This window comes from Schistocerca americana, chromosome 1 (assembly GCF_021461395.2).
Source record: "Schistocerca americana isolate TAMUIC-IGC-003095 chromosome 1, iqSchAmer2.1, whole genome shotgun sequence".
NCBI lineage: Eukaryota > Metazoa > Arthropoda > Insecta > Orthoptera > Acrididae > Schistocerca > Schistocerca americana.
The window spans coordinates 347,785,247-347,807,340 of NC_060119.1; the positions used below are offsets into that span (position 1 = coordinate 347,785,247).

At 39.9% G+C, this 22,094-nt stretch overlaps 1 protein-coding gene across 3 annotated transcripts in view; it reads right to left on the reverse strand.

Moving 5' to 3' along the window:
* LOC124599481 (probable E3 ubiquitin-protein ligase MGRN1) overlaps nt 1–22,094 on the reverse strand; it is a 168,909-nt gene that overhangs the window by 115,973 nt on the left and 30,842 nt on the right. For all 3 annotated transcript variants that reach the window (XM_047136081.1, XM_047136083.1, XM_047136082.1), the window contains exon 9: nt 6,975–7,083. In XM_047136081.1, coding sequence (XP_046992037.1) covers nt 6,975–7,083 — 109 coding nt within the window. The remainder of the gene's footprint in view (nt 1–6,974; nt 7,084–22,094) is intronic.

The following is a 22,094-nucleotide window of genomic DNA, read 5'->3' on the forward strand; positions in this document are numbered from 1 at the left end:
ATTCCTACTTTTTTGAGTACCTCAAACATCTTATCCCATTTAACATTATCAAAGGCTTTCTCTACATCTACGAAAGCTATGTATGTTTTCAGGTTCTTATCTAGTCGTTTCTCTATTATTAGTTTTAGAGCAAATATTGCTTCTCTGGTTCCTCTATCTTTCCGGAATCCAAACTGGTCTTCGGAGAGTGTAGCTTCGACTTTTTGTTCTATGCATTTTAGGATAATTGAGGTTAATATTTTAGAGGCGTGAGTAACTAGGCTGAGTGTCCTATAATTTTCACATCTTGTAGCATTTGCCTTCTTTGGAATGGGGACCATAATGTTTTTCTCAAAGTCTGTAGGAATTTTACCCTGCTTGTACATGTTGAAAACAAGATTATACAACTCCTGATTCAGTTTTTCTCCTCCAGATTTCAGAAGTTCGGCTGGGATATTGTCTATAGCAGGCGATTTGTTGTTTTTCAGTTTTTCAGAGCTAGTTCAAACTCTGCCTTTAATATAGGTTCACCTATGTTGTGTGCATCTACTTCTGTTTCTTCTTCCATGATGTTTTCAGACAGGTCTGGTCCGCTGTACAGTTTTCCTATATATTGTTTCCATCTTCTTGCAACTTCATCATCGACATCCAACATATTGCCATTTTCATCCATCACAGCCCTACATTTGTTTCTTCTGTCTCCAAAGCAATGTCTCACACATTTATAGGCCTTGTCGATATTTCCCTTGCTCATGTTGTCCTCAACTGAAATACAGAGATCATCAAGGTATTTTTCTCTTGCTTGTTTTGCCTCTCTGTTGATTCTGTTTTTCAGACTCTTGTATTTCTCTTGGTCTTCCTTCTTCACAGAATTTTTTAATTTCCTTCTTTCTTCCATCATATTTAGTAGGTCATTAGTGATCCATTCCTTCCTTTTCTCTGTCCTTTCTTTTCCTATTACTTCTTCTGCTGCTTCTAAAATACCAGTTTTTATTTTTTCCCAGCTGCTTTGGATGTCATTGCAGCCCTGTGTATTTGTTTTCTTGTCTGTTTCTAGATGATAGTGCTTCAGTGTATTTTCGTTTTTCTGGTTTGTCAAATCCCATTTACATGTACTACTTCTTTTAATGTTCTTGAATTTTAGTTCAGTCGTCATCATAACGAGTATATGGTCACTTTCCACATCACAGCCTGGATATGATCTGCTGTCCTTAACTTGGTTTTTAAATCTCTGCTTCACTAATATGAAGTCAATTTGATATCTGCTAATGTCACCAGGCATTTTCCAAGTATATCTTCTTCTTGGATGATGATTAAAGAAGGTATTTGTAACGCAAAGTTTATTTCCTTGGCAGAATTCTACAATTTTAGCCCCTCTTTCATTTCTTAATCCTAATCCAAAATTCCCTGCCACATCCTCTTCTTTACCTTTCCCAACAACGGCATTCATATCTCCCATGATGACAAGGTTTCCAGCTCCTTTAAATCTGCCAATTACTTCTTCAAGGTGGTCATACATCATGTCGATTTCATTATCCTCGTGCCTCGTAGTTGGCATGTATACTTGGATTATGATTGTGTCTCTTGGTTTAGTTTCCAATCGGACATAAATTATCCTCTCACTATGTTGAACAAATCCTTTTACTCTTAACCCCATCTCTTTATTGAGGATAATTCCCACTCCTGCAATCCCGGGACTGTCTTGTGCTGTTCCAGTGTGTATGATTCTGTAATCCCCTGACCAAAAGTCGCCAGCGTTTGGCCACCTCATTTCTGAGACTCCCAGTACATCAATATCCATTCGTTTCATTTCCATTTTCAAGTTTTCCAGTTTACCACATTTAAGAAGTGAGTTGATGTTCCATGTTGCTATCCTTCTCACATTAATGCTTTTGGATTGTTGTCCCCGCCCGGAGATCCGAATGGGGGACTATTTTACCTCCGGAGAATTTAACCAAAGAGCTTTCCATCATAAGCTGTTGATACTTGGGATACCCGCCCGGGTCTTTAATGGAGTGGCTTCCCGTTGCCTTCTCCATTCTATGGCGTTGGCCACCTTGTGGCTCCTCCGCCTTTAGGAGCAGTTTCCCACCCCAAGGGCAAGAGAGTGCCCTTCCTTCTAGCCGCTCATCCGCCCTCCTAGAAGGCCGTTGGCACTTGATAGAAGGTAATCTCCTTATCCCGGGAGATATTCGGCTCAGCAGAAGTATTGGTTGGAAATGGAAGACCCCTAGCCCTCGAAACCTAATAGTGTCAGGGTCGGAAAAGAACAAGAGTTGGCCGAGGGTGGCCAAATAGGAAAGATAAAAGTGAGGAGCCTGGCATAAATAAGTGGAAGCAATGCCAGTACTCAGCTCGGGACCCCGTGGTCGCCAGCCACGTATTCACTAGGTGTGAGTCCCTGAAACTTCAAAACTGTAATTATGTGAATGTGGGCCAACTAAACAGAAATTTTCATACATTGAGTATGATATCATCAAACCTCCTAAATGGCTATTGGAGATATCACTGGGTCAATAGCAGCACAACTTTGTGTCATGTGTTATGCATCCACATTTGGAACAACTAAGTATCTGAAATATGCATTCTGTATGACATATGCCTGTCTAATAAACTGTTATCTACCAGCTATTTCACCACCATCAGCCCTTTTTTGATAGTCACTTAAGACAATAATTCATGAACAAACAAGTCCACCTTTCGTAGCTCAGAACACAGTCTAGATATCCTTGTCTACAGTAGAAAGTTCGCTACAGTTTTCTGCTCACATAATATATACAAAGCACAATGAAGAAAGTGTGCTGTCACAGCTGTGGGGGCGTGATGTCTAAATGTATGGAAATGTGGATGGTAGAAGAGCTAATACAATATTTGATTTTCTGGGCAAGCCTATGTACCACCCATAATGATTGCCTGCTCTCATTTCGTCTATTACTTCCAGACTGAAATCTCTGTTATTGTAAACTAATATCTCTCTAACGACAGGTTTTTTTTTTTTTTAACACACTCATACTATAAAAAGTCTTACAGAAATGGGCACCTAAACAATTGAGCATATTACCTCCGCAACTAATCTTGTACACTGCCCTTGGAACTCTTTTATTGGAAACTATTTTTAATATTGTCTCTGGCTCACAGTGAAAACATTTTTAGTACTACAATACTGAAAAAAACAGTGTGCAAAACTTAAGGATGAAAATAAATTTCAAAAATTCAAATGGCTCTAAGCACTATGAGACATCTGAGGTCATCAGTCCTCTAGACTGAGAACTACTTAAACCTAACTAACCTAAGGACATCACACACAGCCACGGCCGAGGCAAGATTCGAACCTGCGACCGCAGCAGCAGTGTCGTTCCATACTGAAGTGCCTAGAACCGCTCAGCCACAGCGGCCAGCAAAATAACTTTCACATGTTGCCTCACTGTCAAGTAACTTAGCTGAATGAAACTTGGACCATACATACAAAAAACTGTTACAGTACAGCAGACGATAACTGAAAGAAATACACAATGAGCTCAACAGAAATAACACCTTTATTCAAAAACAATAATTACACTTAAGTTATCATGATTTATATTGGTTCACTGGGGACATTACAAAAGGTGGGACATTGTGGGTGATCATGACAGACAGCAATGAATGCTCGTAACATGCTCCCTTCCTGGCCACAAGGTTGGTAAGAAGTTTGTGTGTTACTGTGTTCCATCCCTCCACCATCATGGTTGCCAACTGCTGTACGGTTGTTGATGCATGTGGACGTGCTACAATACATTTCCTTAACACATCTCACATGTGCTGATGGGATTCAAGATTCAAGTAGGAGGGGGAGGGGAGGCAGTCCATTTGCTAAATATCCTGTCATTCCAATTCCTCCTTCACCTCCAATGTTCAATGCAGTTGCAAAGTCAGTCCGAATACACTCCTGAAGAGAGACATGTGGGGAAAGATACAGTGTCATTGTTTCTGGGTGCATTACATGTTCCCACCTCTCACCATACAAGGGTACAGCTAGAATAAATATGCAGACAACTTGTTCTCATCTGAGAAAAGCACACAATCCCATTCCTTGTTTATCCAGTCCCTATGTTCTTCATACCATCGCAAATCTTTGAACACGATACACTCACGAGCCAACATTATTGGGACACTGTACTCCTTCCCCACATGCATCTTTTCGGTGGTGTATTTGGCCCTGACTACATTTCTATGAAGGACAATGGGAGGTGAAGCAGCTCTTGGAACGAGGAAGACATTTGGCAAATGAACTGCTCTGCCTGTCTCACCGCCCCTACTTCCCCCTGCCCCCAACTTAGATCTCACAGAGCACATGTGCAATGACACGGGGAGATGTATTGCAGCACACCCGCATGCATTAATGGACATCCAGCAGTTGTCAACAGCACTGGTAGGTGTATGTAATGAACTACTGAAAGAACTCCTTAAAATCCTTGCGGCAAGAATGGGAGCACATTGCACAGCATGTAGTGCCATCTGTGGTGATCACACACCTTATTAAGAACGATATCCTGTCTTTTGTAATGTCCAGGGGACCATCATAAATCACAGTGACTTCAATTTAATTACTGTCTTTGTATAAAAGTGTCACTTGTGTTCATCTCATTGCATGTTTCTTTCAGTTACCTCCTGTACTATATATTTTACGTATGGCCCAAGTTTCACTGAGCTATTTTTTTTTTTTTTTGGTAGTGACATAACATGCGAATGTTACTTTCATGCTTAAGGGGCTCCGGAAAGGCTCAAAATCACGAAAAGTTCAATTTTTACTTTCTTGCGTTTTCTGAATATGCAGACTATTACCTTTTAATAGATATATAATTTATTCAATTCCGAAGACTACAACTATTTTTAAATTTTTTTTGAAATGTGTTCTACATGGGCATGACCCACTGTGGCGCTGTTAAACTGCTGTCAAATGGTGTTATTATTAACGTCCGTGTTCATCAGGTACATTTTAGTGATGTTAGATAAATTATGTGTTGTGGCTAACCTGTGATGGTTCAATATATATCGCTGGTGTGATTGTCGATTGTTTCATGTTTATTTACTCTGTCGTTATCTCGAAAATATTCGTAATTATTTCTGTTTCTTGAGTCTCTGTTTTGTTGAAGTATAATAATGAGTAAAAGTAAAGTTATTAGAAATCCTCTGAAGGCTTTTAAGAAAAGGAGAAATGTTGGAAAGCCAAAGGTATGTGTTATTACTGTAAACAACAAAGACGATAACCAAGTGAGTGAACCTAACCTCTCAAGTACACCTGCCCATAGCAGTCAAAGTGAGAAAGAAAATACTTCACAGAAGAAGCTTGGTTCAATGAGTGAAAACTATGAATGTTTTATGGGTGAATCGGATGTGAATGAAATATTTGATATGTCGGTTCTCAAAGGAATTTTTTCAATCTGTGTGAGATGTATTCATTGTAGTGAAGTTTGTCTGGAACTCTCCATAATAAAGCACATAGGACTTGCTAGTGAAATACAACTGAAATGTGATAAGTGTTCATACATGACCACCTTTTGGAACAGTGTTGCAGTAACTGCAACTGAAGAAAATGGTAGCAAAATCTACGAACACAACAACGAGCGATTCTTGCTTTAGACAAGGAACGCCTTCGGGCTGCAGACAGGGCTGTAAAGAGTCTAGAAATACAAGCAAGAGTAAACAGGAGGAGGAACAAGAGGAAGCTGGAGGAGGAGTTTGCAGAGGATGAAGATAATCCATCCTATGGACCTGGAATGCACTAAAAAGTTAATCCAATCTTTGTCGCTCGATTCCCAAAACTTTTATTTTCTCATACTAATTACATGTTTTCTAAGGATCTTCCAAACATATTTGTTTCAAACTTTCAGTAAATGTTACACAGTACCTTCTGCATAATTTAACACAGCCTTTTTCCAAAAAACTGTATATTTTTGAATATATAAATAAAAAATTGCAAAAAAATGTTGTGAATTTTCATTACAATTGAAAAAAAATCATCTTTAATAACTGAACTAAAATTTTGTTAAATCCCTGCGTTAAGTTGTAGCCCATATTCCAATAAATAATCTGTAAAAAGTTCAACTTCCTACCTCAAATACTTTGTGAGGAAAGATGTAATTTATAAGCGTTATTTTAACATTGCAAGTATAGGGCATTCCGGAGCCCCTTAAGTTTTGCACTAAAGTGTATACTAGAGACAGCTTGTTTGTATTTATCTCATCATCAATATAACCATTCCAATTGCAGTGACTGGTAAATATGTACTTTTGATTTATGTATGTATAGTGTGCACTTTAATAGTTCGTTTTTACGTTTTCTTCTTTCCAATGTATTACCAAGTGTTGTTATGTAGTTTATTCGCTGCTGAATCACTTTCATACTAATCATCAAACAATGGAAAATTGAAGGAAGGAATGTAACAATATTATGAGAAGGAAAGTTGCTACTCACAATACAGCGAAGATGCTGATTCACAGATAGGCACAACAAAAAGACTCTCACAATTATAGCTTTTGGCTGTTAAGGCCTTTGTCAACAATACACACACACACACACACACACACACACACACACTCTCTCTCTCTCTCTCTCTCTCTCTCTCTCTCTCTCTCTCAAGCAAATGTAACACACACACATGAATGCAGCCTCAGGCAACTAAAACCACTCTGCGAGCAGCAGCACCAGTGCATGATGGGAGTGGCGAGAGGGTGAGGCTGGAGTGGGGAGGGGGAGGGATGGTATGGTGGGGGTGGCGGACAGCGAAGTGCTGCAGGTTAGACTGAAGGCAGTGGAGAGATGGGGAGGGAGAGGGGGGGAGGGATACCGCAGTTTGTGTGTGTGTGTATCGTTGACGAAAGACTTAATGGCCGAAAGCTATAATTATTAGTCTTTTTGTTGTGCCTCTCTGCAACTCAGCATCTCTTTCATACTAATAAATTCTACATTAATAAGATGCCAGTTTTACATTCCAATATTAAGATAAAGATACTTACTTCTGGAGTTGTACATGAAACAGAACCTTCACGGCTAGTACGGTCTCTAGGACTGTTTTCTTCATGTTCCAGAATTTGTTTTGTGCACTGTATCTGCTCCTGACTAGATCTGGAAAAATATAAGTAAGAAAATAATAACTGATTAGGTATTCATTTTTTCTTTTACAGTAAAGACAGTTAAGAATGAAAAGTTATGTGACACTATAAACAAAAATACTTTGCTAAAAGCAGTTGCAGGCCCAGTTACCATGAAGAAAATAGCACAAGTTATCATTGGGCACAAAAAGGGATACATCCGTCAGCTTAACAAAGTAGAAGTTTCACATCTAGAAAAAACAAAAACAACTGATAGTTTGACATTATTCTCCACCAATGGTATTGGCATGCCAGTTAGTAAATGTTGCCACAGAGTGAGAAGGCATTTACCATGACTTCACAAACAGATAAAAAGCACAGTCATGGGACACAAGATTCTACGGACGTAGCTCTAAAATGAGATTCTTTCGATCTGCACAACTAACAGAAATTGACCCTGTTTGAGTTTCCATAACACGTTCAGTGAAGCTATGGTAATTGTAGTACAGGTACTGGCTAGTGTTCCTAGCCATTTGGGTCCCAACAGATGAGTGAGTTCAAGTTGGTCCACATAATGCTGACCTAGTACAACTTTCCTTTAGTGAACTTATATAAATGAGCTCCATCCCAATTCATATTTTAAGTAGTTTAGACACCTTCCAGACTGTCTACATTATCTTTCACAGAAGAAAATTAACTGACTGATCAGAAATATGAGAAAAGAAAGTAGACCAAAATATACATCTGCACTATGGAAAGTCTGTTACTCCTCGCCAACATGCGAGCTAGTACAATTCCAAGGAATCCTGCCAGGTGTGTGTGTGTGTGTGTGTGGGGGGGGGGGGGTTTAATCTCATGGGCACCCAACGGCAGGGTCATCAGCACCCTTACACTTATTAAAACAAACAAATGTGGAGATAACTAATCAAGAAATTAAAACACAAGGAGAACAAAACACAGATGAGCTAAAAGAAAAGCACAGGGAAATATAATTGGCTGGCCACTTACAAAAAACTTGGACGAGCCACCCTGCTGACACGTTTAAAAAATCTCCCTAAAATATTGTTAAAAATATTGGACAATTAATGAAACTTTAAAACTCAAACCACGTTCACTAGATCATTACATAAAATAAGACGGCAAATCCGTGATAGTCCACTGGTCGGTAAATAAACTGCAGTCCAATGAAATGTGGCAAACCGGAATCTGTATGCCACAAGCACCACACATTGGGGGGTCCTCTCGTTGGAGTAAGAATCCATGTGTCACAGGGCTGTAGCACATGCAAAGATGAGTAAGAAGGATCTTGTCCCACTGATGTGGATGGAAGGAAGTACTACAAGGACTAGTTGTGGGTATATCAACACAGAGCTTGTTGTCGGTCACTTTAAGCCACTCACCTCCCCATTGACACAGGACTTTAACTCAACAGCGAGGTAAGAGCATACAGGGAGACAGCACACCGAAATACCTGAGGGTCACGAAATGCCTCCTTGGCTGCTCGATCTGCCCATTCATTCCCCGCAATATCCATGTGCCCTGGTACCCAGCATAAAGACATCTCCTTCCTCAGTCATTGTAGTTGGAGGCGGGTATCCTGCATATTCTGGGTTACTTTATCTGCTGGGTACAAACGTTGGAGAGAGTGAAAGGTGCTCAGAGAATCTGAACAGATAAGAAATCTAACACTGGGAGAACATTTCATCTGCTCCAGTGCCTGTAAGATCGCATATAATTCTGCGTTGAAGACAGTAAATTCCAAAGGCAGTCTAACCTTGAGGACACGATACGGGAAGATGACACAGCAACCAACATAGTTCCCCTGCTTAGACCCACCCATAAAAACAGCTACATGGTTGTGGTACTCAGACAGATAGTCAGAAGATACCACATTAAAAATGGAAGCAGGAGAGCTCTCTCTCCTCAATAGCACCAAATCTAAGGTCACCCTGGGCCTCTCCAGTAACCAGGGTGGCATATGGTTAAAACCCTGGATTGGGGGTCATACTGGCACCACACCGAGTGACTCCAGCACACGCTGCATGCATGTGTTCCTCCTGTAATATATGATGTTAGTTGGGCTATGGAACCCATTCAGTATTTTCAATCTTTCCCTGAGAACATATGCAACCAAAGTAATGCTATTATACCACTAAAGTTGATAAAAGCCTGCAAGGACAGTGTGGATGTAGCATTTGATGAATCTGAAAGTGATGTTTTACATGGAGTGTCTAATAACAGACATGATGATTCACGTTTTGGATGTCCTTACATTAAAATTAAGATTGATTAGTGGGAAGGGAACTGTTTGATTGATACAGGTAGTCTGATTTGTGGCACATCTGAACAATTTAGAGACAAGGTTAAATATAGTAAGAATTTTGTGGAAATGCCTGTCGTAGGTGTAAAGATAAGAGGAGCTACAGGCAATTGGTAAAATCTCTGGTATTTTTAATGTTTAGTATAGAAGAGAAAACCTTTGAACATGGATGCATAATGATACCTAGTCTAGAACAAAATATTCATTATGTTTGTAGATTTTTAAGACTATATAATTGTGTTTTGTTTGCCATGAATGTGGTATGTAAGATCACGTAGTACAAGTTTAATGTGTAAGCTCCTGTAATTTCAAGGGTTCTGTCTTATACATTGACTGAGTTTAAATATTTCTGTAGATTCATATGACTATACTAGTATAATTGTGTTTCATTTGTTTGGGGTTTAGTAGGTAAGATGATGTGAATTTTGTAGTTCTGTCTTATCTGTTGACTGAGTTAAAGCCTGTGGTACACTATATAATTATGTTCTATAATAGATTTGTACTTTAGAATCTAAATGAGTATATCCGTTTACAATTTTGAAATGGGACAATATTCATAACTTGTACTGCAAAGATTAGGAATAGTATCTGAGCACATCAGTTTATTACCTTATTAGCCCATTCTTTTCATTGCATTTAACTCTGTGTATTAATGTTTCATAAGTGAACACTTTTTAATCTCAACTGACATAAATCCCGTACACCTGATTTTCAAAGTTACCAAGGGGAACACATCTTGTGTGATATGAAGGAGATATCGAACACCATATTTAGTACACAAAACAATGTTTCAGAATTTGATGTGAATGCTAGACAGGAAGTTACCTATCCGTTGGAGCATGTTATGAGAACTCCAAGGGGAAAACTGAAATATGTGGACAGATCCACATCCCACACTGCTGTATGGCTGTACCCTGCTGGACCAGTCAACTTCCAAGAGATCGTGTGTGCTGGGTAATGTACTTGAGCATCTGTTGATTGGATCTGTGTTGTGACTGATATTTGTGAACTATTAACCAAGACTACTAAAGACAGTGTTATTCAGCATAAATGCACGTAGGGGGATTGACTTTCCTAAACATTATGGAACTTTAAATCAATATGTAATTGTTTTTTATGAATTGTAAATGAATCTTCTAGGTCTTAATGTACATAGGTTAGTTGTAAGGTCAATTAGGAACTAGTGTGGACGACATCTATAGTATAAACAATGTAACATGATAGTAGTCGTGTCTGCTTTCATACATTGATTTTGGATCTCAAGTTACTACATTGTGTCATCCGTCAAAGATCTTGAGTTGTGGACAGACTCATGCTTAACTCTGTACTGGGTACACCTGGTCATCGCAACTGTTTGTATGTACTCAAGGAGAACGTACAGCCATTGATTGGAGCTCGATGCTTCTCACGATTACTCGTTGCATATAACTGAACTTATTGATTATGAACTTTATTCATTTTGTTGTGCCAAAACATTTTTTTGCTCGTTTGTGGGTTGGATTCATGGGTTGATCCCCACATCATAAACTTAGGCCCTAAAATTTTTCCAGTAGTTTGTTCTTTCATGAGTCAACATATCCCTAAATACTATAGTTTATGTAGCTGATTGAATCCTACTCATTATTGAGTATATTCTTCTGGTATGTACCCAGCATCATGAGTTTTTCAAGTCAGCTCACTCATCGTACACTTAGGCCCTGAAATTTTTTCTCTTTGCTTTTGAAGATTTTTAAGGTGTGATTGTATAGATCGTAACTTAACATTTATAAGTTCTAGTAATTTACATTGTCTCTGTAATTATTTCTATAGTTAAGTGGTGTAATGTTGTAGTTTTGACCTTGTATTATTGTCTTGTGACAGTATGTTCCACAAATCTGAATGACATATTCTGATATATGTAAATATTCTGATTTGTATAGTGGATATTTTTTCATGTTATCTGTAATATGTTATGTATCAGATACTTCTATACATCCATCTGCTATCCTGTGCATTATTTTGTACACCTTTTGGCAAACCTTATTGTCTGTCACAAAATATTGTAAACATTCTGTTTTCAAATTTTGTGAGGGGGATATTGCAATGTGTCACCCTCCTCTAACATTACCTCCCCCCGACCCCCCCCCCCCCCCCTTCTATTTTTTTTTTTTTTTTTTTTTTTTTTTTTTTTTTTTTTTTTTTAAAAAAAAAACAGAAATAACCAACACCATGTATACTATTGATTCTGATATATGTGAGCATTCTTGGCTGTTTAACTGAATGAACTTCATATGATTTTGTATACGATGTATTATATTTTGGGTTAAAATGTATAAAAAAAGAAATTAATTTGTTACAGTCGTTATTTACTAATCTGTATGTGCGGATAAAATTACTCTTCTTTCAAAAATATTTGAAATTACAAAATTTCTGGCACATTTAAAATTCATATTATAAATTGCACAATCTGACAATAATTATTAAATTTATTTCTGGACTCATTTATAAAATAATGACATATTTTTGTGAAGATTCTTCTTTTGTTAAGAATGTTTGTAAACTCTTTTGCTTTGTAAGCTCTTTGGAATATTGTGAGTAGCACAGAATGTTAGTAGTAGTGGGCATGCCTCTGATGGAAGTAATGAATTTCTAATCTTGTCAACAACAATGTGAATGTTCTGATGTGGAATGGTAAAGTCGGTGTGATATAAAAGAATGGGATAAAATAAAAAGATATTCATAGCAACAGGCAAATCTTCATCAGATATTCAGTTCAACAAGAACCGGCAACGTTATAAAAATTACAGCCTCAAGAATGTACCCTAGACGCAAGAATTTGAGCCAATAACAATGAGATAATGAATATAAATAAAAAGTTTATCTTTTGCATATCTTACGCCTCTTGAAGCTTTCAAAATTTGTGCAGCAAAGACAGAGAATTTTAACAGTGATGTGTGGGAGGGTAAGATTACAGTATGTAGATTGTTTTTGGTATATTGTGGACTGTGAAAACAATGAGCAAAGTGGATTTAACTCATCCTGAGTTAATTTTCCATGCAATACTATAAGAGCTGATACAATGAATATTGTAGATGTCCATCTATTAGCAGCACTGATTCTGAAGCACAATGTGGACTGCCAGGTTAAAATTCGAATGTGTTGATGTGTCTCTCATTGTGAATTAACATATTGTGGAGTAATACGAAAGCAAGGACTGTAGAAAGACAGACTTATTGCATGAACTGATTTAAGCATTCAGCCACTGCTCCGAACTGCGTACCAGAGATGATGTTCATCTTTTATTCTGAACTAATAATAGTGTGATAAAGACAGGATTACTGAGTGAACTGACTTCAATATTGAGCATGTATCTGAACTGTGTACCATATGCAAAAACTACAAGATTCAAACAGTGGCTACAAGAACGCATCCCCTTTGTTCTACACTGTCGACTACTAACACTTCAACCATCAAGGGGGCATATGCATTTTTACAGCATCTTCAGACTAAGGACCACTTGTAAGAGGAAAACATAATTTAATAAAGATCAAACAATCCTGTTGGAAGAACATCCGCAACTGAGCATTGTAGTAGAGTTTGAAAATACCGTTTCAGTTGTAAATTTCTTTTATTATCACAACTGGTTTCGGGCTCTCATAAGTGCATCCTCAGGTGTCGCAATTGTGCCGTGGCCCCTGAGCACCATGGTGAACGTGTACTGCACGTACTGTGGGCTCGGGGGCCACAGCAGAGTTGCAACACCTGAGGATGGGCTTATGAGAGCCCGAAACCAGTCGTGATAATAAAAGAAATTTACAACTGAAGCAGTATTTTCAACTTCTAGTTAATAAAGATCGCATTACTAAACTGCCACTGGACATGGTAGCCGTGCGGTCTGAGACACCTTGCTATAGTTTGTGCGGTTCCCCCTGTTGGAGATTCAAGTCCTCCCTCTGGCATGGGTGCATGTGTGTTGTCCTTAGCATAAGTTAGTTCAAGTTAGATTAAGTAGTGTGTAAGCGTAGGGACCGATGACCTCAGGAGCTTGATCCCATAGGAACTTATCACAAATTTCCAACTGAACTGTACATGTGGGCTACCAGGTTCTGATGATGACTCGCTGTTTTTCACAGCTAACAACGTAAGTTTCTTTCATTGAATATTATGACTAGGGAACATATTTTTATGTAATTTTCTTTTTTATAAAAAAAAATCTGTAAGAAAGCATTAAAAAAAATCTGTAAGAAAGGCAGAAATTACCGAAACAGCACACTTCTTAGAAAATACAAAAATTTTGAAACAACACAAGAATCAACATTATGAAAATTATACGTGCCTGTTACGAAGAAAAGCTAAGAAAGGTAAGAGCAGAATGTAAAACAAAATGGGTAAGCACTGACACATCACCAGACCAGGAAAGTGGGAAATATTGAGGTAGGTGTGCTAATAAATAGTTCCTATGCCGTGTTTTCTATTAGGATGTAAAGAAATATCAGCAGCCAATAACGTAACAATGGCTCACTTATTCGATGAATGTCTGCCGTTGTTATGGCCGAATGGGGTGAAATTTGATAGTGTTATACTTATGGGTGCTGCTCCATATGTAAAGAAGGCATCCAATGCTTTTCTGTAAGCTTCTCACACGTGACGTGCGTAATTTGTATAGTAAATGGTTTATACAGAATATGTGAGCAGATCATAAAGTGGACAAATTGATCTCGAATGGCAAAAGCTGTCTGTGAAAGCACCAACAAAAACTGATTTGTTCAGAGGCAAAAACCTGGAATTTCCACCTAGACCCATAATTGCTCATTGGGGGAACATGGAGGGAAGCAGCGGTGTACTGTATTATGCATAAAATTCTGAAAATTTTAAATTGATGATGGATGAATAAATAAATATGATGCTTCTTTGACTGAAATTCTTTGGAACTTACTCAACATTAGTACACTAAAAAATGAATTGCCTTACATATCCGGAAATTTGAGTTTTTGTTTCACTCTATCAAAAAAATTAGAAACGTCAACCAACTTGTTAATTGAGACATAATGGATTGCATGACATTGAGAAAAAATTAATTCAATCAAAGGCCCAAAAGCATTAGCTATTAAACAGAAATTTAAAAATTTGCTTGAAAAACAAATAGTGGATTTCATACAATTCATAAAATTGTCAAGGTTTTGGCAGGAGAAGTAGATGATGGTGAAATTGAAAATGTGTGTCCCAGTGACATTGCTTTGGTGAAATACACAAGACTGTTATCATGTAATGTGAAACAAAATATTTTTGCATTTTATGCACACTTTTTAAATTTTTCCTGCCTAAAAAATAAAATATTTTAAAGTTTTTTATGACATAAAAATCCATTCCTAATGAGAATTTCTGAGATCTTTACTCTCACAAATACAATTTTCTGAAATTCTCTGTTACATAAAACCAAGCTTTGTTTTGCTGAATACATATGCATGGTGCATTGTTATCCACTTCACGTAACTTATGTTGTGCCCACTTGGCAAAATAAAGACGAAGTTTTGGCATGGCAGAAGACAGCAAGAAGGTCATTAGTGTCAGCCAAACGAGCAGGAGGCCAATGTGGGGGAGGCTTATAAAAATAAGTTTTTCGACAAGACATGTGACGTGAAGTCCTCATATGATAAATGAATTAATATGGTGGCAGAATCTATCAGGCGAAGTATCTGGATAGTACAGGATAAATAAGGTGACAAAATTACAAAGCAAGGTCCATAGGCAATAAAAGGGTAATAATTGTTAGACAGAAAGCAAAAGCTGTAAGAGAGAAACAGAGAGGGGCTTGTGGCAGGGACTACACTACGTCATGAAAAGCCAATGTGACCTTACGGCATATTCCAAAGCCATTTGGAACTTCCTATACCCTCTACTCAGCCTCTGACACATTTCAGGCAAATAACTAATCAAGTCACTCAGTAAGACAATATGAACTAAAACTAAACTCCTCCCAAACAGGCCATGAAGGCCCAACGATACTGACCGGCCGCCATTTCATCCTCAGCTCATAGGCGTCACTGGATGCGGATACGGAGGGGCATGTGGTCAGCACACCGCACTCCCGGCTGTATGTCAGTTTCCGAGACCGGAGCCACTACTTTTCAATCAAGCAGCTCCCCAATTTGCCTCACAAGGGCTGAGTGCACCCAGCTTGCAAACAGCACACGGCAGACCGGATGGTCACCCATACAAGTGCTAGCCCAGCTCGACGGTGCTTAACTTTAGTGATCTGATGGGAACCCGTGTTACCACTGTGGCAAGGCCGTTGGCAAGACAATATGAAGCCCTTTGATATCACATCACGTCAGGGTGTCAGGGACAGGCACGGTCAAAGGGAAAAGCAAAATAAAACTTGCAGACCTAGCATGAAGGGAAATTCAGCTATTATACAAATCAGCAGAAGTCAGACAGTAGTAGTCGGAATTACAGGCTGGAATCAGATAGCTGCAGAGCTCTGTTGATCTTAGATTTACACGAGGATTTCAGTTAGCAGATGGAACAGTGATAAGCATTCACTGTCTCTTTGTAAGGACTTATCCTTAGCGTGGCGGCACCTCAGTCATGAAAGTTACTCTGTGAGTCAAGATTCAGAATAAACTTAAAGGTTCATTGCACCTTTTGACTACTTATTCTCTTTGTCATCCTCCATTCAAATGTGTCCTCTCATGGAATTTACATCAGACAGTAAAGTCTCCCTCTCACTCAGGTCAGCCAACTGAATTGCCTTGAACACGAAAAGGCTGTCACTCAATACGTGGCAAAATTCAAGCTTGGGATGTGACACTTTGTTACCAAATCATTTAAATAATTCTTTTAGTTCTTTTTCAAAAACTGAAATAAAACTAAATTCAATGAGCAACACTTTTACAGTGACAATGGTATCTCTCTATGTTAAATTCTTTTAGCATTATTGTGTGTAACACATTCCTGACTTCCTACAGCAATAAGAAAGAATCTATTTCATTGTTTTATTATCTCCTTATACATAAATCTGGATTAAAACAAAGAATGAAAAGTCCAGGATGGAATAACAACAATATGAAAAGGATAGATAGCTATCCACAACATAGAGGAAGCACTGAGTCACACACACACACACACACACACTAGCACAATTCATTCATACCCAGCCACTGTCTCAAGGCATTGGGGCCTGACTCAGAAGAAGCTTAAATTTTTAGCAGTCTCTTTCAGTAAAAATCAGATTAGCAACACTTCTTGTTACAGCCATCATATTTGTCTTGTGAGAGTCAGCAACTGTATTGATATTTAAGATAATTCTCATTTATTGCTCAGTTTCAATTGCACATTTTTACTTAGATTACATATTTTGATCACTAACAAGGACTCTTGCTAAAATTACAGAACATATAATTATGTAAACATTCTTGTTACAATACTAATAGTGTAGAACTATGGGCATGCAAAATGTAAAACAGCATAAAATAGTTAATTTATAAAATGGAGTGAGGGGGATTGCAAGCTGGGACAGAAGGTTGGGAGGAGGGAGGTGTAATGGCAGGGATGTTATGAGTTTAACAACATAAGGTCTATACTAAAATTGCAAAAAGTCAATTACATAAGAAAGCATCCTGTTAAAATACCAGAAGCATACACCAATGGATGAGCAAAACTATAAAATGGGATAGAACAGTAGATTATAAAAGTAGAAATAAAGTAGTGAAACCTGAATTAGTATCTCACATTACCAAAAGTGTCAAATTTTGAAAGTATAAAACCATAAGGTCTTACTCTGCCAGAATGTATAAATAATAACATTGTATAAATATTTTTATTTAAAATATTAAAATTACAGGCTTAGAATGGAGAAGACAGTAACTGACACAACTGCTTAGGTAAATTCAACATTTATGTACAATTCTTTTTTTCTATTTATTGTAAAATATTAGATAGTACATACTCAGTATTACTTTGTTTCAGATCTCAAGCTGATCCTGACTGATCAAAACATGTGCTCTAATTAAAAATGTGCAACCGAGACAGTTGATTCTACAATATTTTATTCAAAGCGCTTGTAAAATATGGGTACCCTAAAGTGTTTGCTACTAAGGCAATTAGCTTTGACCAATCTGAGTAGACAACAGGTTCACACTGAACAAAGTTTGTTTACATATAAAAACTTGTTACACTGCAGTACTCCAGAGCCACTTTGGTAATTTGCCTGCTTGAGCTGATGAGCATCAATAAATATGTTAGTTCAAGTGAGAGTACTTGAGAATACTACTTAGTAAATTCTGGGAATAGCCTTTTTTTAGGTATTCAAAAATTACATACAACAGATTTTGTACCTGTTACATTTATGAGGAACTGGGTTTATTTCTCTTTCTTTAACATTATTTGCCAGATGTCACTTTTATTTAACAGATCAATTAAATTTCATAACATTTTTTAAGAACACAGTCATTACTGGTGAAGATCAATTAGGGAGGGATCCTGTATCGTCATACATTGACATCAATTTCGCCTCTGTCATCCTGGTCAGCAACTGCTTGTTTTCCATACTCTTCCATCCCAGGATGACTTGTGCAACTCCCAATGAGTGTCATTCTGCTACGGTATTTACACTGATGCCCAAGGTAATTGATCTGCCGCCTTAACCACCAGTAATGGCTCCTCTGGACTACACATCAGCTACCTTCTTCTCCCCTGGTGGTTGCTGTTGAGGGAGACTGGGTTGTAGGTGCACCACCTAATGTTACTACGTAAACTGAGTACCTGGTCAACCACTGTGGAGCCATAATCAGATGGTGCTTTGTCATCAGGAGTGCTCACTGACAAGACCACACTAGAATTATGCGCATAAGGCAGCATGTGCCAGTCTGACTTAGCTGTTGATGCAACCTGTGATCTGAACAGCAAGTGTGCTATTTGTTTGGTACAGGTGTTAATGTTGTGGGCTCTGTTAGTCATTAGTGGAACTATGGTACAATGTGGACTGGACTTTGCTTTGGAATTTTGACTGTTTCCAAGAAGCTTCCTAAACATATCCCTTGTAAATGAAAAACAGTGAGTGCCGCCTAGCTTGTATTAACTCACATTTTGTAAAATGTAAACTTTCACGGCCAGAAATGTCACAATTAACAAAATGTTCTGGGCTGTTATGCCGTGTTTGAATGGATTTCACCGTCCATACAGGCGAAATCCATTCGACCATGGTATAATAACCCAGAACATTTTATTATTTGTAACTCACTTTTACAAAACAGACTTCCTCAGGTGAAGTGCATTTTAAGTAAAAGTCTGAGTATGAACTGGCTCATTATCTTCACACTGTTGGGACCCTACTGACATGAGAGGATGTTTATAAAATGGAAACATGACACTGACTATCATTGAATAGGACTCTCAAACTGAATACTTTCACATAGTGAGTGCTCATTAGTTGAAATGCATTTCACAAACGAAACAGTAATTTAAAAAGGTTTACAAACGTGTCTAACAACAGTGTGCTGGCCTTTCACCACACAGCTGTGTTAGCTGTTCCATATGCTCCGCCTCGCTACAGCCATCTGCTACGACTGCGAGTTTCAACCCTCACGCAGTACTTCTGTTCATGGCTGACGATCTTGCTGTGTGGCAGGGCACTTCACCATTTTGTTGCTTACTAAAGGTGCAGAACAACAGCTGAAGCTAGTGAGGCTTCCGCCGACCAAGTTTTAACAGCCTTTGTCTGTCCCTCATAGCATCCGATGTAGTTGCTACTGCACGCCAATGCAGTGAGGAGCTGGTCAAGTGGCAATGATGCTGGTGCCTTCACGGCGCTGCAAGATACCCGCAACATGCTGTCTTTACACTTGGCACACAATCACCGAGCACATTGTGCTTTTGTGTCACACTCCTGTGCAGAATATAAATTTCGCTTCCGTTGTCTTAGTGCGGGTGTTGTAAATGCAGATATCATGCCATCAACAGTGGAATGATGCAACAATTTCTCCGACTCCGCCACTTCTGCTGTGCCATGCTCGGTTAGTGCATTCATGTCTCGAGTAAGTGACTGATTACATTTTGAACTTGAGGTCGTATGCGTTACTACAGCCATGTGCAGACCTGACCTTTATGTGTTTTTAGCTTTGTGTATTACTTAGTTCAATAAAGTATGGAACATTCCTACACCGGTGACCTGACGATTTACTCAGTCAACTTTATATTGTATTTCGTCACGTTACGGGCTACCTTGCCATGTTACGCGCATGGTCTCAATCCCGCATGTGTACACCCAGCATTTTCTATTATCATGCTATGGACGCTAGTGTGCTTTGCACCATGAACTCATTCCTTTATGCATGTTTTTCCACCTCTTGTGCAATCTAGCAACCAACGGCTACCGTCACCTGCCCAACCGACAGCCCACCACATGCAGCTGTTGCCACAGCACCGCATGACATTATTGCTGATGCACCTTGCAGAACTGGACTGCTGTAATGCCGACCTGTGCACAACTCGGGGCAAAGCGAATGCCAGTGGCCCTGCCCCTTATGCTGGACTCCGCCTTGCTGCCAGCACTGACCCTGGCCTCTGCTGCCAATGGAGCCACACATGGTCTCAGACGGTTTTCTTTATAACATCTGGATGGCATGCCTCCCAGCCCCAATACTGACAACAGTGGCATCGCATGCTGATCTTTCCCTTATTGATACTGCCAGCCTCGCCAACAGTGGGCACGAGATGCTGGCCTCCCTACCTGCAACCACCGCCACCGTGCACCAACCTCATCCCCACTAAGTACAAACTGGTGGTCATCACCTTGCCAGCCACCCTGCCATGTGCTTACCCTCGCCGCTTGATGCGCCACCAATGACATCGCCGGCCCCTCGTCTCCCCACCGGCCACAGCACAACGCTCAGCAGCTGGGAGTAAATGACATGCTCGCCTGCCTCAGTGCTGACGTGGCAATGTTGCAAGCGATCGTGGCCCGACTCAACTCTGACTGCTGCAGCCCACTCAGCCCAGCCTTCAGTGCAAATACCAATACCAATGTTGCAGCTCCAGCCTCCCTGCCACTACTCCACACAACAGGGTCGACCTCTGCAGGTATCATAAGTGCTTCGGCTCAGATGCCATGAACCGCAGATAACCCTGTTCTTGGCACCAAAATGCCACCAACCACTGGGATTACATGTGCCTGGCTGCTACTTGGTCTCCCAATGCCTGTTCATCTGCAACGCCCATTCTTCCATGCCATTCCTCATAGACACTGGCTCTGAGTTGTCTGTCTTTCTATATCATCTCATGTGGAACACTGGTGCTGCCTTAGCCATTCTCCTGATGGCAGCAAATAATTCCACCGTCACTAGGTACAGCATTCATCATCACGTCCTCGATCTTGACCTGCAACAGGAAATGCCCTGGACCTTCACCGTCACTAGTCACCAGTGTCACTCCCATTATTGGAGTGTACTTCATCAAACACTATCACCGACTCCCTGACATTGCCGGCTGACACCTGATTGACAGCGACACTGGGAGGTCAACAAAGTGCACCACTCGTTTCCCTGTTCTCTTCAATGTGAAGCATGTGGCGTATTTGGCCCATATTCTGACCTCCTGGTGCAATTCCCTTCTCTCAAATGCCCATCCAGCATGCCTCACGAGGTCTGCCATTGAACTGTACACATTATCAATACCACCCCAAGATCATGGTCTTCTGCCGACCATGTATCCTGGTGCCGCATAAACTGAAGATCACCTAGGCCGAATTTGACTAGCTGCTCACTGCGGGCATACGTCATCCACCGAAGAGCAAACGGACATCTTTCTATCCCCTTGCCAAGAAAAAGGATGGCTGCTGGTGCCCATGTGGGTATTACCAGATAGTTAAATGCATGCACTATCCGTGACTGGTACCTGTTGCCATTTCTCTGCAGCTGCAAAAATGCTCTGGCTGGAGCTACAATTTTCTGCATGACAGACTGCATCAAGGCTTTCACCCAGATTCCAGTCGCATCCGAGAACATCCAGATGACAGCCATCATCATGACATTCGGACTCCACGACAGCCCATTTATGAACTCTAGCCTCTGTAATGCTGCCCAAATATGGCAGCAGTTCTTGGGCAACATCCTGCAAGGCTTGAGCTGCTGTATCGCATACCTGGACAACATACTCATTTTTTCCGCAACGCCAGAGAAACACCACAAGCCTCTCTGCAGTAATTTTGAATACCTCCAGGATGCAGGCATCATTGTCAATGCAGCAGAATGCATGCTCGGCGTCAGCGAGGAGGAATTCGTGGGCCACACTGTCTCTGTCACCAATTCACATCCCTTGCCCAGCAAGATACAAGCTATACTCAATTTTCCATGTCCAAAGACATTCAAGGACCTATGCCATTTCCTCAGCATGTCAAACTTTTTCCGCCACCATCTAAGGAATCACACTGACACAAATATGCTGCTCACTGCTGCCCTTTGCAGTATGAAAACAAAAGAGAACAAGCTGGTGCCACGGACGCTGCAAATGGAAGACAGCTTCTTGGCCACCAAGCACAACTTAGCAGACATCACGTTGCTTGCCCACCCCCATCCAACTGTTCCGCTTGCTGTCGTGGTCAACGCCAGCCAGACGGCCATTGGCACTGTCGTGCAACAGTAAGTGGGCAACACCTGGAAGCAACTTGCTTTCTTCTCCAGCAAATTCTCTCCTCCTCAGTAATGCTGGAGCACATACAACAGAGAGCTCCTCGCCGTCTACGAGTCTAT